The following is a 16,501-nucleotide window of genomic DNA, read 5'->3' on the forward strand; positions in this document are numbered from 1 at the left end:
GGCTCAATTTGCCTACCTTGCTCTTAAAGGTACTTCTATGATAACAGGAATTTCCCACATCAAGCTGCTGTCTTTTAAATTTTTCTGTTAATTTTGAGAGAGCAATCTCCTACCTAGATGTGAACTTGGAGTTACAATAATGTCAGTGGTTGCAAGGAGCTCATTTAATATAAAAAAGTATAGGGGGGACTTCCCTGGTGGCGCAGTGGTTAAGAATCCGCCTGGTCCGGGAAGATCCCACATGCCGCGGAGCAACTAGGCTGGTGCACCAAAACTACTGAGCTTGCGCTCTAGAGCCCGCGAGCCACAACTACTGAAGCCCGCATGCCTAGAGCCCGTGCTCCACCATGAGAGAAGCCACCGCAATAAGAAGCCTGCCCACCGCACCGAAGACCCTACGCAGCCAAAAATAAAGAAATAAAAAATATAGGAAATATGCACTATTTTTCCAATGATCCAAACATTTGTACACCAAACTCATAAAGCCCTATTGAAACTGCACCCTGATTTTGTAACATTATGAAAGATCTCAGGGGAGCTGGTAGTACCACTTCACAGCATCCTTATGAAATCCAAACAAGTCCACGCATAAGGAAAGCACACGGTAATGTTCAAAGCTCTACCTACACGTGGAGGTCACGAAAGGTCAACCCGTTGGCCAAAAGGAATTTTGTTGTGTCCATGAATGTTTTAAAAGCTTTTAAGCTACTTGATGCTATTCTTTTTGAAACGGGAGATCTCACATTTTAAAAAGGAAGATTTCTGGCTTCTCTTGAGAATCAGTTGATGTGACAACATAGGACCCACGTTCTCACCTGGTATAAATTAACTGTACCTTCACTGAGAAGTGATATCTGCTCTCCAGGTCCTTACAATTTCCTACTCAATCCGTGTCAATCATTTATGTTACAGGCTGGCTCCCGGGTCCTTCTGGGTTTGCAACTCCTGTCGACTATAAACAATCCTTTTCATTGTTATTATTAGTATCCTCCTGCACTGCAAACTCTCAGGTGTTACTATACTCATGAAATTTCCCAGTTTGGCAATTCACCAGTTGAGGTGAAAAGAATTCATCTTTCACCCTTTGCGTCCATTTTCTCCATAAAGATGCATGAGTTATGATTTGTTGATTCACTTATTATAAACAGAAAACTTTTGCTGAGTGTTTTCTGTACCCCTGCTCTGAGTATTTCCCACGAAATCTCTCAAATAACCTTCACAACAATTCCATGAGGTGGGTATTATAATTATCTCCAACTTACAGATGAGGAAACCGAGGGCCAGCAAGGTCTCACAGATACTAATAGAAAAGCTGGGATGTGAGCCAAGGCTTTCGTACACCAGAATCCACGCTTGTTACTCACCAGACTGTGAGGTACTGACAGCCCTGGGGAGCACCGTCTCCGTGCATCAATGCCATTTGCTGCCTCAGTCAATATCACACTACATGATGATCAACTCTTACTGCCAAGGAAGTTGATCAACATCCCCAAAAAGGATCAGTGATAAAATGTGGGTAGTTCAAAGGACCAATAGCAGTGGTCCGCAAAGCACTGGGTAACCCCAAAGAAATGCAGAGAAGCCTTCACTGAGCCCTGTTTTTCTTCTAAATATTAACAAATCATAACCCACAAGCCCCCCTGCTTGGTTTTTTAAATGATGACTGCTCTATTTCACAGGGCACTTGCCAGAGCAGCTGCTCTTTGTCCCAAGAGGCTAAAGCCTGATATACTCAGAGGTACAAATAAATGGTCAGAGAGGTGTATGGCCCTTGGGCATATTTGTGTAAGGCCTGCCTGGGCACTCCCAGACCTGGCAATGACACTGAATGGGCCCCCAGTGGCCCTTACCTCCTGAGCGGCCCTGCAGAGTCAGCTGGGGCAAACTCTTCCTCAGCACCAATGTCCTGAGCAAACCATTTTTTAAGCCTCAACTTGAACTTTTAGAAGCAGGGTACCATTTACGTGGAAGAAGATAACAAATGACTGGGATCTTCAATTCCCCAGCCCTTTACCAGCTGCCTGCCAGCGACAGAGGTTCATGTACAGGGATGGTCCCCCCAAGAATCACAGTTTCTGTTACTATAGGGCTTGGGCTTGGGTCTCTAGAACCCCTGAGGGATCCCTGACCTGGGAAGCTAGGCTGGATCACAGGCAAATGGCAGCCAGGACTTTTGTCCAAGCCATGCAGGCCAACCGAAGCGGCCTGAATCAAAGCGGGCTGATTGGCCTCCTTAGCCTTTGGTCCACACTCCAACCCTGGCACTCAAGGCCTTATTGCTCAGAGGCAAGAAGAACACTGAGAGATGAAGCCAAGGAAATGCCAAGAGTGTTTTTTTGTGGGTAAAAGGCAGAACCAGCCTAAGCCACCCACCTACATCCGGGCCTTCTCAGGACAGAGAATGGGGTCAGGTGGAAGCCATAGGCCACTATCTGTACCCTCTGGGGGACAATTTTAAGAGGGTGAGGGGTCCAAAGTGAAATCCCCCAAAAGGCAGATTCCACAGAGTCACGGCTAGGCCCACATACCCGCAAGCTCACCCCTCTCCCCACCGCCAGCTCAGAAGGATCCTAGGGGCAGCTCCTGCCCCTAGCACAGCACCCCTCCAAGGCTAGACGTGCCACTAACACGAGGAATCAGGAGTCGGGAGAGAGATACAACCCTTCCACACCTCACTGTGTGAGCCCAGATGCCTCTGTATACTCGACTGTAAAGTGGAGACAATGAGACCTGCCCAGCACAGCTCAGAATTAAGGTATCACGTGCAGGTTTTTGTAAAGTGCTGTACAAATGCCAAAGATCGTTTTTATTATTCCACAGAGTCTGAGTTCTCATTACGTGACAACATTCCCTAAAGAGCCAGTGTAGGTTGGATTGGCATCTCATATCTCAGCAAATTTGGACACACTCACGTATGTCCGTATTTTCTATGTCTCTGAGGGCTTTTGCCCACGATGACCTCTGAAACATTCAGTTATCTTCACCAGAGCCCAAGGAAGACTCTCTTCCTCTCGGATGTGCAGACATAACAACATCCTCCCCCCAAACTGGTTTCTATTGAGACACAGTGGTTTCTTCTCCAAGGGACTGTTACTCACTCGGTGAGAACTCCCATTGGGTATTTCCATGCACTGAAACCCAGCTTGGAAGACTCTCAAAAGGATGTGGCCTCCTGGTTTGTCTCAGCCTTTCCTGATGCTACTGAATCAGTCTGCTTCTCCCTCATCCGCTGACACAGAGGCTGCCGAACTACCCAGTGAGCTCATGGGAAGAGCACGAGATGCTGCCACCATCTTGTGGGGAGCCAATTCTGGCAGTGGTCACTAAAGGGGCTCCAGTGCCCTCCAGTGTGGGTTCTGATTCTGGCCTTGACACTTTCTGTTAAGGTCGGGCTCCTTAAAACATGGACAATATAGACGTTCCTCCCTCATCAGCTTATTAGGATTAAATGGCATCATCTGTGTTCAAATGCACTTGAGTCTCCTTGCTGAGTTGGCGCCTTTGGCTACTGACTTAACTCCTTCATGTGTTTCGCTTTCCCTTTCTTATACTAACTATTTCAAATAAATAATAAACAAACTAACAACAAACAAGTGAATAAACACCTTCTGCTCATTGGGAAGTTACTGTGTTATTTTACATTTTATTTTCAATCTTCAAGACTTGCTCAAACATCTCCTCTCTTGGAAAGTGCTCTACAACTCCTCCAGGTCAGCTTACCTGCTCCAGGTGTGTGCTCATTTGCATAAGTATTCCTGCTACTGAATAGTAATTGTTTATGTTAGACTATTAACAACTTAAGATTTTTTTTTTTAAAGAACACACGTCACAAGAGCCCTGCTGAATAGAAAATGGTCAATAAATGGCAACTGTATTATTATGCCCTGAATGATTACCCACATTCATTCTGCTATAGAGGCATCTTGCTGTCTTCTAAAATTACAACTTTGGGAGAGTCCCTACGGATGGAAGGAGCACCTGGGAGTAGAGACACTTGTCAAGATGGATTTGCTCCTCTTTTGGCAGGAAGTAGGCTGAAATTCATCTTTTCTCATTGATTAGTCTCTGGACACAACTGGAAGATTCAATTAAAGCACTATAGTTTCTGAGTATTTCACTCCCTTGGGGGGGAAAAAAAATCCCACAGATGATCATGTGGCTAGTAGGTCACAGGACATCTGTCCCTTTTAGAACTTAAGTGTGCGAAGGGTAAAGTCTTCCATCTGATGGCTGAAACTTGGGGACACTGACTTTTTGGTATCGCCAGTCCCTTCCGAGAGGCAATACTTTGTAAATACCTACTGCATGACTGGATGGATGGATCCTCCAGTCACATCTCTGCACCTGGTCTGAGGAGCTAGCGAAATTGACACTGGGCTAAGCTCTGGCCTTCAGTCCAGCAAAGGAAAGGATAAAGAAGGCTGTTCAGACTCTTTCTGTTTCAGAGATGTTGCCTCTCACCCTCACAGGACAAGGCAGCAGTGTAGACAGGAAATGGGGGCTCTAGCTCAAGACCATCTACTGGCCCCTGCATGCCAGGTCCTTCACCTGCACCGTATCTAAACCTTACAGCCAGCCCCTGAGGTAGAACTCATGAGCCCCCTTTACAGATGAAGGAACCAAGGTCCAGACTAAAGAGTACCCAAGAGCCTACAGATTAGAATCTCCATCTATCTGCTCTTCCTCTTGGAGAGGAGCCCAAGTTGGTGAAGAGATAAAGAATCATTCTCTTCCTCCTGGGGGAAAGCAGGGTGGCGGGGGGGATGAATTGGGAGATTGGGATTGAGATATATACACTGGTATGTATAAAATAGACAACGAATAACAAAAAACAAAAAAACAAACAAAAAAAAGAATCATTCTCTTCCTCCTTCACATCTCCAGAGAGACTTCAGGAGGGCTAGGCTCTGGCAGCAGCCTCGTGAGCTCCTGAGGGTCCCCTGAGAACCCTAGGAAGGTGGTAGAAAGAGGCAAGTTTGCAAAATTTGGAGAGTATGCATTAGACCAAAGCACGGCATAGAACTATTTACTGATGTGGTCACAAGCCCCTCCACCCCATCTCTCAATTCTCTCTCTCTTTCTGTCTGTCTGTCTGTCTGTCTCTCTCTCTCTCTCTCTCTCTCACACACACACACACAGACACACACACAGTTAATTCGCTGTTAGAAAGTCTGCACTAATAACAACAGATATATTCATTGAGGCCGAATCATTCATGAGAATCATCAACACCTTCCCAGGTACAGGACAAACTCAATTCCACAACTGAACAGGCATGAGAATTCCAGAAGACTGGCTAGATCTTTCTTGAAAGTCCATTTAGCCTCTGCTGGGATTACCCGGCCCCACTCGGAAAAGGGTGGCCCAAGTGTAAGCTGCTACTGGCACCCCGTTCAGAAAGCAAGTCCTTTCATGAGGCTCAGCTGTTCCTCAGGCATCCAGTAAAGCTGGTCATGCAAAGGCAGAGAATGTGACAACTGTTGGAAACCTTCGGCGGCCTCCGATGGGAGCAACCGAACGTTCTCCAGAGCAGCCACTTCATGGACAGTAAAGCAGCCTATTATTCAGTTTATATAAAACACCCACCAGCTATATGGCACTGAGGACTGAATATCTCCATTCTTATCAAGTTCATGACATACTGGCCACACTGCTGGGCCACTAACTCTAGAAACCGTAAACAACCTCACTAACCATCAAAATACACATACTCAGAGGGAAAGGGAAAGAAAAAAAAAAAAGCCTTCCTGAGTTCTGAGGACCAAGTTCAAAGATTGCCCAACAGGCAAAAAAGCCATAGCATTCAACAGTGCCAACAAACGTCTCTCTTGCTTCAGCTGTAAAGTCTCCAAGACATTTTAAGATTTGAGGACTTTGATAAAGAGGATCTCAGAGCTACAGAGACCACATCAAACGCTTCTTTAAAAAAGAAGAGTCTGTATGCATTTCCCAGTGAAGGATCCGTCCAAAGGATTTTAAAAACACTTTAATATACTTTGCTTCCAAAACATTACACACCATTTCTCCAACAAATTTATATGTGTTTCCAGGGAACTCCTGGACCAAAAAGAAAAAAAAACAGTACTTAGGTAAAAGAATGTCTGGCGATTCTTTTATGCCAATATGTTAAGAGACCTTCTCTTCTAATTGCTATTATTTCATATAGCAGCAATAATCATTCCCTCATCTGAAAAGGAAATATATAATCCAGCTGTGGTGGCTCCAGTAAAAATACCACATCTGTGGATCATTGGCAACACTGTGGCAGGATTGCTCAAATTTAGGCAGCTTTCGAGCTCTTTTATACCCAACATGCACATGGTACACTTTTCTGAGAGTGCACATAAACTTTGCCAAAACTGGTTGCTCCTTTGTATGCTGAAAATAGGTTTTCAGATGATCCACACCTAGAAGAAGGAGGCTCTCTTGGAATATTATTCCCAGGACCCAGTTGTTCTAAGAAGTCCCCAGACCACCCCACCCCCTCCCGAGAGTGGTGGCTTGCGCCAGTGCCCTTGTCAATATCAAACAGAACAGGGGAAATGAACACTCCCGGTTCCAGGGAAGAGGTTCTACCGCGTGGCTGGCAGTGGAGCTGATTGCTGGTTTTCCACTTAGCACACCAACAGCTTCCGCAGAGTGGACGGCAGCCACTGTTCTGGTGACCGTTCCCGCCATTCTCCAGTGTCTGAAGTCAGAGTATTACTGAGCACTGGGTGGTAATATTCCAGGAATCCCCTCCCCACGACCCCCACCCCTCATGCTCCTGTTTAGTCTTTCCCTAAAGCCCAGTAGCAAGCATCTTATTTCTAAGCCAATCTTCCACATTCAAATCCCCAGCCCAAAGCGCGCCCTGGGGCTTTCCATCTACAGACCATAAAGGAAAAAGCAATGTAGCTGAGCCTTGACAGACTTTTATCCCCAAAACACATGTCCTGCGGCTACTGTGCTGGAATGTCGACGGCCCCGAAGCACTCGGGGTCCTCTTCCATCCCAGACAATAGAGCAAGAAAATAAAATGAAAGTGGACTTACTGCTATGGCTTGCAGCCTTTCCTTGTGCAATTCCGCCTCTGCCATCCTGGAGAAGGGCACACAGGGAGGGAAGGAAGAAAGAAAAACAAAACACACGCTGTAGTCACCCAAGGAAATTGATGGATACCCCGGGGGGACTTTGCTAGAAACCCAGGGAGAGCCGAGGGGCGTCCGGGGATCCGCTTCGGAGGTGGCGGGCAGAGCTGTGTGCGCGGCTGGCTCGCCCGGCTCAGCCTCTGGCCCCCGCCCGCCCGGCCGCCTGGCTGCGCCCCAGCGCCGCCGCTCCCTGCATCTCCCCGCCGCCGGCCGCGCCAGTCGGGGACGTGGGCCACTGGCAGCAGCCGGGAGGGCGCGCTCGCCCAGCGCTCGTCCTCCGCCCTGACGTCTCCGAGCCTCGCTCCGCCCCTGGGGTGTGGGGGACCCGCAGCCGCAGCCCCGGGCTGCTCTAAGCGGGCGGGAGACACCGGGGCTGCAGCCGCGGGGAGTGGGGAGGCCCCCAAGGCGCGGCCGGGCAGCGCGCGGGCGGGCTGGCACCCGGGGCGCACCGGGAGCCGCTAGGGCGCACGGTTGGTGCGCCCAGGTGGACACGTGCTCATTGGGGACGTGCAGACGCCAGCTCAGGGGCCTCTGGCAGAAAGCGGGGCCCCAGCACGTCCTGCCTTCTATCTCGTGCCAAACGCTTAGACTCCACATGGGGACATTTCCAACTGCCTCACCCACATGCCTTAAATGGCAGGATCCTCAGCGGTCAAGTTGGCCAAGGGCAGGGTGTAGCTCAACACAGGCCATCCCTCTGTGAGGCCAAATGTGGGTTAGAAAGACAACCGAGAGTTTGTAGTTATAGGTGCTCGGCTAGGCTGGGCTTGATCACTTATTAGCTGTGAAGCCCTGGGCAAGTCACTTAACCACTCTGAACCTCAGTTTCCTCATCTGAAAAATGGAGTGTCTGTCAGTGCTGAATGAGATAAAGTAGGCGTATAAAGGTGCTTTGTAAAGGGCAATCTGTTCTGAACATTATCCTGTGACATTCTGGGCTGAAACTCTGAGAATCTTTACTTCTGTACTCAGTCTCTGAAAGGAAAAGTAGGATCTGGTCACCAAAACACTTCACCTCTTCTTTACTGAAACAGGCGGCAGTTCTAAAGTGCATCTTTTATGCCAGGCCCTGGGCTGGAAATGAGAGATGGATAAGATCAAGTCCAAAAGGAAACAAAAAGCTAAAAACAAAATACGTCTTCACCTCCAGGAGGGGGCTGCTAGAATTCCCAACACTCATAAGCAAACTTTCCTCCATAAAATGAAATAAACATGGGGGAAAAAAACCAATGTGACCTCTTTAGATCCTTGATGACTCTATAAATGCAAGACTTAAGAAGACATTTTGAAAGGTAGGCACATCAAATTTCTCCAAATCACCTCTTTCCTGGGCAAATTCTTGCAATTTCTACTAAATCACCTTTTCAGCATTCAGAGAGGTTTCACCTGTCACTTGAAGAGCAATTACTACTCTGCCCAAAGACAGAAGCAGTCACCAAAACAGTTTCACTGATTGATTGTTTTCTCTTTCTTTTCATAACAGGCGTAGGTGGAGCTGTTTGTATCGTAAATCCAAGCCAGCACCAGATTTGACATCCCCCTCCAGTATATCCAGAACTTCTGCTTTCTGGCTAAGACCCATCACTTTCTTCAAACGGTTCATTTTCTCTTCACTTCCAGTGCCAGCTCCAGAGGACAAGTGTTTGAGGGGTGTTAGCTCACAAATAAACAAAGCTTTTAGTACTTCGGCAGAGTGACTGCGTACCCAACAAGAGTAGAGAATACAAGATGAGCGAAGTGAGACCAGAGAGGTGGAAAGACTCAGCCAGAGTCATGGAGCTAGCATTTCAACTTAGATCAGACCCTCCAGAGCTCATGTGTATAACCACCAGGCACCAGGCTCGGCCAGTAATATGAAGGTGGGGCAGCCCCCAGTGATGAATTAGTGGTCCTTTCCCCTCCAGTTACACAGATATTAAAAAGGAATTAGAAGAGCACAGCAATGTGAATGCACTTAGTGTCACTGAACTGCATACTTAAAAGTGGTTAAAATGGTAAATTTTGTTATGTATATTTTACTATGATAAATTTTTAAAAGGCATGATGGAAGGTGAGATGGAGTGGAAGACGGGCTTAGGCATCTTTTGGAAGTGACCAGTTGGAAAGCTTTGAATCTCAAGATAGAAGAATCAGGATTGGGGACACATACCTGGGTGTCATCTACATTGTGGTTATAGCTAAAGAAAGAATGGCCAGGGTAAGAAAACAGAACGAGAAGAGGAGAAAGCCCAGGAAAGGAGGCTGAGGAAGTATCATCTGAAGATTAGAAGGAAAAATCAAGAGGGATGTTTCTACGAAAAGCCACAGCAGGAGGAAAGGGTTTTTCAACAGAGTCAAGTGGTTTGGGGAGGTCAAGAAAGATGCAGACTAAGAGGCCTGGGCAGCCAGGAAGCCGTGGGTGACATTGAGAGAGCTGTGTGTGTGTGTGTGGGTGAGCCTGTAAGCAATTACAGAGACCTGAATGAGTGAGAGGTGGGGAAGGAACATCCTTGAGTAAAAACCACTCCTTTCAGATGTTTGGATGTGAAAGATGAAGGTGGTGGGGGGAACAGGAAGGTGGTCTATAGGAAGCAGAGTCAAGTTGAAGGGTTGTTAGATCAGGGGAGACTTGAATGTTTCAGGGCCAAAGGGAATTAGGCATCAGGGAAGTGAGACCAAAGACACAGTCCAAAGGGAAGATAAGTATTAGGTCTCAGATTAGACCAGAGGGCATCCAGATGAGCACTGGTGGCCAAGTTAGGCTTGGAAAGATGGGGAAATGAAGTAGGACAGAAGATGGAATGGGTAAAGATGAAGTCATTTTATTTGAAAGAGAGAGAAGTTGTGGGAGTGTATATCGTAAGCCTAGTTTTCCCAGCTTACGGAAGGGCCATTGGTTGAGACTGATGGGGTGTGGGAGGGGACTTCAGAAAAATAGAAATGGTTTGTAAAGAAACTGTGAGAAATGGGAACAATTAAGACACGTTTCCCAGTCAGTAGTATGCATCAGAATCTCCTGGGTCACATTTCTCTGAATACATGTACAAAATTAAATATCTATGGGGTGAGGTAAAAGTTAGGGATGGATTTAGAACCATCGTACTAACTGGGCTTACTAGGAGTAGACAGAAGACTTATGACCAATTTACTTCCTCAGTGGCTTTTAACCGCCTGAGACCCATGATATACAGGGCTCCTGTTTACTCCGTGTTGAGGATTGTCAAAGCAGGGATGGCCAAAAGTCAAAGGAGAGAAGAAATTCAGAATGCTGGACCCTGGGGATTTGTCCAGGGGGAAATGTAGCAGAATCTTCCACATTTTTTTTCTGCCTGCCCCATTTGTGCAGCCCTTTCCATCTTTGGGGAATTCCCATATTACGAGCCATTGTGAGATTCAGAGCTACTTCCCATCATGCACGCCGGGAAATGCCAGACACTTGTTTCCCAGGTCCTCAGAAGCTATGACATGGCATGCAATCTGGGCTTAGTTAGCCATGTGCACTGGCCAAGGACCTTGAAGACACAGCATTAGAGAACTCTTTCAGGCTGGTTGCTCATCTTTGGTCCTGCCCATTACTCAAGCCTCCTTCTCTAGCCTTCCCAGCTATTCTGCCAGCTACGTAATACACTTTCGATTCATGCCTTCTCTGCTCCTAGCAACTAGAATCAGTTTCTGCTGCTTGTGACTAAGAACCCTAAGTGAAACAGGAAGGCACGTGAAGAGCAGAGAGAAAACATTTTCTCCTCTTCCAATACTTCTCCCCTCAAAGCTCTAAATTTTAGCATTTTGAAATCATCTAACCCATTACAAACACAGACACTTATAACCCAAATTATGCCATTTCTTTCATAAACTTTTATTGTATAACTATTCTATACTAGACATTAGGCTATGGCTTGGTATTACAAAGAATTCATAGTCTAGTGCTAATATTGGTGACTTTTTGTCCTCCACACATTTGAAATCTCAAAAGAGCTATTACAATGGGTGCATAATGTGTGTAACAAATCACTAGTTCTTGCCGGGACAGTAAACCGTGTTGCATAAGCACTACCCGTATTGTCTAATGGTTTTTCTGATAGATGCTGTATTGCACAGCATTATATTGAGAGAATACAGGATGCTAGATTTGCGAAATAGATGTTTTGGTAATAAAAATTGCAGAATCTATTTTAGGGTGTGAGTCCTTTGAGAACCACAGATGATCACAGCCTACTCCCCTGTGTGGAAAACGGGAGCTCTGTAAACTGAGAGGGAAATGACTTGCCAAGACCCATTGAGTGAGTAAAAGTTAAAGTCTTGCTGAACAGAACCTAAGCGTGTGAAACTTCAGAGTAACCTGAAGCTTTGCATTAACAAAAGTAATTTTAAAAGGATGCCAGGTCCTCCAAAATGTTTGTATTTGTATCATCTCTCTTTTGCCTAGGATCTTTTAGAATACATGGTCATTAAAAACATATGTGATGGCTGCACAGGATCAAAAGGAGGGGAACAGTGCTTGGAGCCCTTTTGGCTCCTGTGGTTGTGAACAATTTGGGAAAGTTGATGGGATTTCAAGTATGTGATGTTTTTCTCAATGGGATTCAAATGATAGATCCATAGAGAGAGTCCCCATGGTGCAAGAGAGTGAAAGAAGTTAGAAAACAGGGTGCCAGTGTGGGAAATAAACTAGGCTGGATGTCACTTAAGGTATAGATTGATTAAGCTCTCTACATAGAAGATTCAAAAAGAGCAACTAGAAATCCATCTAAAAATGAATGGTACAATTTCTATCTGACGGCCTCATTTTCTCTTGGCTAGCCTTGGCAATGTCAGTTGATCAACACTGTGAATTGCTGGAAGAAACCAGGGGCTATAAGGAGAGCATACAGGAATTGGATCTGGATGGTTAGGGGTCATTCTACATTCACCTTGCTGGGATATTCAGATGTTGATAAAAATTTTGAAAAGTGGGACTAGGTGGTGGGAGGTGGGCATGACACAGAGAAAAGGCATGAGCTGTAAAGACAAGTTAGAATCCCAGCCCTCAGACTCACCAACTGCACAAACTTGAATTCCTTTAGCTCAATTTCCTCATCCTTAATGGGGGATAACAACTCTAACCTCATAAGGATATTGCAAGAAATCAAGATAACAGATGGAAAATGCTTGAGAGTGACCATAGTAGGTGCTCCAAAAATGGCAGGTCCTAATTATACAACCCAATTACTTCTTCATTAAAACTGTCATAGACCAAATCAAGTGAATGACTTGATTGTACCTACCCTTTTATGTAGGCTTTTTTTTTTTTTTTGCAATGTAGGCTTTTTCTTTTAAGAAAAGGGGTGAACTATCAATATTCTTTAAGTTTTCCACATTAGTAGGTACTTCTCTTTTTTCATCTTTTAAAAGGGAGGATTCTGCCCTGTGTCATTTATTGTCTAGAAATTTCATTACCAGACTCCCCCTTTAATGATTCATAGACACCTACAGCCTTATCTTTTGGAGTAAGTCAATTTAATGATTATAAATAGGAAGGAATGAGAAGGGAATGCTTAAGAGGACATAGATTAAGTCCTAGGAAAAGATGGAAAGAAAAGCTTAATCGTGGAGTGTTTTGGAAGAGAGCTACATGCCCACATATTAAAGGTGCTCCTTGGTGGAGTTGATTCAAGGTTTGGGTGTGAATTAGCTACAAAGGGAAAAGTCTTTGGGAAGGCCAGTCTGGTTATCTGATGCTGGTAGACACAATCAGCTCACTGGCTTCCCAGAGAGCTTAGGGGCCAGTCTAGTTTGCCTTAGTACAATGACCATGAAGTGCCCCGTCAGCTTGGAATCCCTTTTTGCAGTGGGACCATCAACACTTTCATTGTTAGCCATGATTCAATCATGCCGTACACATCCTGCAAGTCAGCACTGCTAACAAGAGAGAGATTTCCTGTGGGTTTGGCAGTGCAGGGACAGTAGCCTATCAGTTAAATCCTGTGTGCCCTCCTGGTTGGGGAATGAATAATGAAACTGGGAAAGCCTAGCTTCAGCTCCTACGACCTATGGACGCTGAGCCCTTTTGATGCCCTTTGGAGTGTTCAGGGTTTCAATCCTGCATGCCCACCCATTGCCCACCCTCCATACACTCATACACTGGCAAAATGGATCCAACTTGTGTTTGGCCCCTTGGAGCTGGTCTCACTGAGAGGTAATAGCCGGTCAGTCCCAAAAATTGCTCCTTACTAAGAGCAGTATGGAGGTTCCTTAAAAAACTAAAAATAGAGTTACCATATGATCCAGCAATCCCACTCCTGGGCATATACCCAGAAAAGATGAAAACTTTAATTAGAAAAGATACATGTATCCTAATGTTCACAGCAAAACAATTTACAGTAGCCAAGACTTGGAAGCAACTGAAGTATCCATCAACAGATGAATGGATAAAAAAGATATGGTGTACATATACAATGGAATATTACTCAGCCATAAAAAAAGAATGAAATAATGCCATTTGCAGCAACATGGATGGACCTAGAGATTATCATACTAAGTGAAGTAAGTCAGACAGATCTATATCCTATGATATCAGTTATGTGTGCATTCTAAAAAAAAGATACAATGAACTTACTTACAAAATAGAAATAGACTCACAGACATAGAAAACAAATTTATGGTTACCAAAGGGGAAAGGGGGGAAGGAGGATAAATTAGGAGTTTGGGATTAACAGATACACACTACTATATATAAAGTAGATAAATGACAAGGACCTACTGTATAGCACAGGGAACTATACTCAATATCTTGTAGTAACCTACAGTGGAAAAGAATCTGAAAAAGAATAAATATATCTGAACCACTTTGCTGTACCCCTGAAACACAACATTGTAAATCAACTATACTTCAGTAAAAAAAAATGAATGGGATGTACAGGTTGTCACTTCTATTTGAACCCATAAAAGCTACTCTCATTCTCCAATGGAATATTACTCAGCCATAAAGAGGAACAAAGCTCTGACATCTGCTACAACGTGGATGAACCCTGAGGACATGATGCCTATTGAGAGAAAACAGTCACAAAGGTCACATTTTCTTGATTCCATTTATATGAAATGTCCACGGAAGGCAAATCCATGGACACAGAAGTAATCCGGCATTCTCAGGGGAAGAGGAGGGGACATGGAGACTGACTGATTAGTGGGACAGGATCTCCTTTGGGGCGATAAGGATGTGCTGGAACCAGACAGAGGTGGTGCTTGCGCAACACTGTGAATGTGATAAATGCCACCGAACTGTTCCCTTAAAAACAAAAACAATATTTAACAATAAAAAACCTACACCAAAAAAAATTTCTCCTTACCAAATGTAACCCTCCCAGCTGGGGCCTCATGGAGAGACAGCCTTTCCTCAAAGCAGCTCAAGACAGAGTGGAAAGAGCACCAGACAAAATCTCAACCCTAGGTCCTAATCCTAACTCTGCCACTTACTGTGTGACCTCAGACAAGCAACTTAACTGCTCTGAGCTGAGGTTTTCTGTCTGTAAACTGGGCACAGAGATAGCTAACTACCCCACAAGGTTCTTGTAAGGATGAAAGGAACTCATGAATGAGAAGGTGTTTTGAGAACTAACTATAAATGCTCTCAGAGTGGGAAGGACTACAGTGAAAGGGATGCCTTCAAGGTTAGGATCTCAGGGACATAAGGACTGGTCAGTGGGGTGGAGGCAGGGGCTGGGGTGAGGTGATGTTTGTAAGACTGAGAAGCATTCTGTAGCAGCCACAGCCTCGCCTACCAGGAGAAAAGACTCAGCTAGCACATAAGACAAAAGAGGCTTCCAGATGTCTGATGGGTTTCTAACACAATCAAACCAATAAATGCAAATGACCAACGCCACCTAGGGCTCTCTTTGCCTCCTTAATGTTCCTCAGTCACTCAAGTGATTTCTGCTTTATCCAGTCAAACAGTTGCACTTCCTGATCTACATATTTAATTAGCTTCGCTAAATGCAGGATAGGGTGTGGGGTCCAAGGATGCAGTGGAAGCAGTAGAGAGAAGCAGGAGAGAAGGAAACAGAGAAACTTGGATCTTTTCTGCCATCTGTGTGTGTGTCAAACTTAGATTGGAAAGCTACCTGGCCCGTGTTTACATGAATGTGCCCTCCTTTCTACATTCATTCCGAGCTAAATTTATACCACTAGAGGGAAAGGCGTACTTGGGGAGGTGGGGATGGAAAAAGAGTTGACGCAGAGGCGTCCGCTTGGCTGGGAGCCAGGAGCACTGAGGTGGGTGGGGGGTGGGCAGCCCCTCTGGGAGGCCCCAAGGATGGAGCCTGTGCTGACTTGACAAAGGAAGGTGTGTTGTGTTCTGCTGAGGAGGGAGTGAGCACGAACAAGACATTAGATCATGTGTCAGAGACAGCAGTTCCCTGACTCCCACGAGCCCCCAAGTCTGGCTCAACCCTTTGGGAAAGGGACACTCAGCTGTTCTCCAGGCCTCCACAGTGAGAGCAGTGTCTGTCCCCTGGGGAAAAGCAGCTGGCAGGGCCACTTCTGAGGCACAGATGAGCTTGCCTTCTGTACTGATGTCATTCCCATTGTTTTCTCTCCGGGGACAGCTTTCCCGGCGTGGGCGTGGAGGGCAGGGAGGTTGTTGCCTTCTAGGATCTGGGTTGGATTAAGTGCTGTGCACCCACATCTGGATGTCAGATTGTTGATGCCTGCGCTGGGACCCAGGTGTCTCCTGTCAGTCCTACATGATGTCCCCTCTTCCCACTCAGTTCCTCTCTTTCCTCCTCTAGTTCCTCACCTTTCACTCTTCCCTAAGTCAAGCCCCTGTGACACCATCTTTCACAAGTGGACAAGCCATCACAGTCAAGATAGCTTTTCCTGTGACCAGAGAGCTCTCTGCTAGAATTGAAGATCTCCCGCTATAGACAGGCAGTCAGTCCATTTCCCCCTGGGGCTCGGTCCCCTTGTCGCACGGAACTCCCCTTTGTTGGGATGGGGGAGGGGAAGCCCCTGGGGTTCTGGGGTGGTTCTCCTTTGTTTCAGGCTCAGAAGTCACCAGAGCATCTGGCCAGAGCTTCACCCTGTTTTTAGTCTCCAGTCCCCATACTCCTCCCCGGAGAACTTGACACCTTCTTCATCTGTTTGTCCCATTCCAAATTTGGTGCTTTCTCATACCACGAGCTATGCCTGGAATGCAGCCTCCCCCTCCCTTTTCTAACTTTCCAAGTCCCCTCTTGTTAACTCTACAGCATTCCAGAAATCCCACCCCCTCAGGGTATGCATGGTGGTCCCTTTGGGAAGGAAAAGTGGTTATCCCTCCCAATTTCTTACATAGTGTGTGACTTAACAAATTATTTACTTAACTTGTCACTCTCTCAGTTAACTCAAAAATCATAAAGTCAGAGCCCTGAAGGAGATCT

General features: G+C 45.9%; 1 protein-coding gene across 7 annotated transcripts in view; it reads right to left on the bottom strand.

The window, feature by feature from the left end:
• Window positions 1-16,501, bottom strand: part of PALM2AKAP2 (PALM2 and AKAP2 fusion) — a 489,254-nt gene that overhangs the window by 344,161 nt on the left and 128,592 nt on the right. For 6 of the 7 annotated variants that reach the window (XM_068553888.1, XM_068553885.1, XM_068553890.1 and 3 more), the window contains one exon: window positions 7,035-7,080. In XM_068553888.1, the coding sequence (XP_068409989.1) occupies window positions 7,035-7,080 (46 nt within the window). Of the gene's footprint in view, window positions 1-7,034; window positions 7,615-16,501 lie in introns of those variants that run through there. The other variant, XM_068553886.1, reaches the window with a different exon arrangement.

The sequence above is a fragment of the Eschrichtius robustus genome, chromosome 10 (assembly GCF_028021215.1).
Source record: "Eschrichtius robustus isolate mEscRob2 chromosome 10, mEscRob2.pri, whole genome shotgun sequence".
Lineage (NCBI taxonomy): Eukaryota > Metazoa > Chordata > Mammalia > Artiodactyla > Eschrichtiidae > Eschrichtius > Eschrichtius robustus.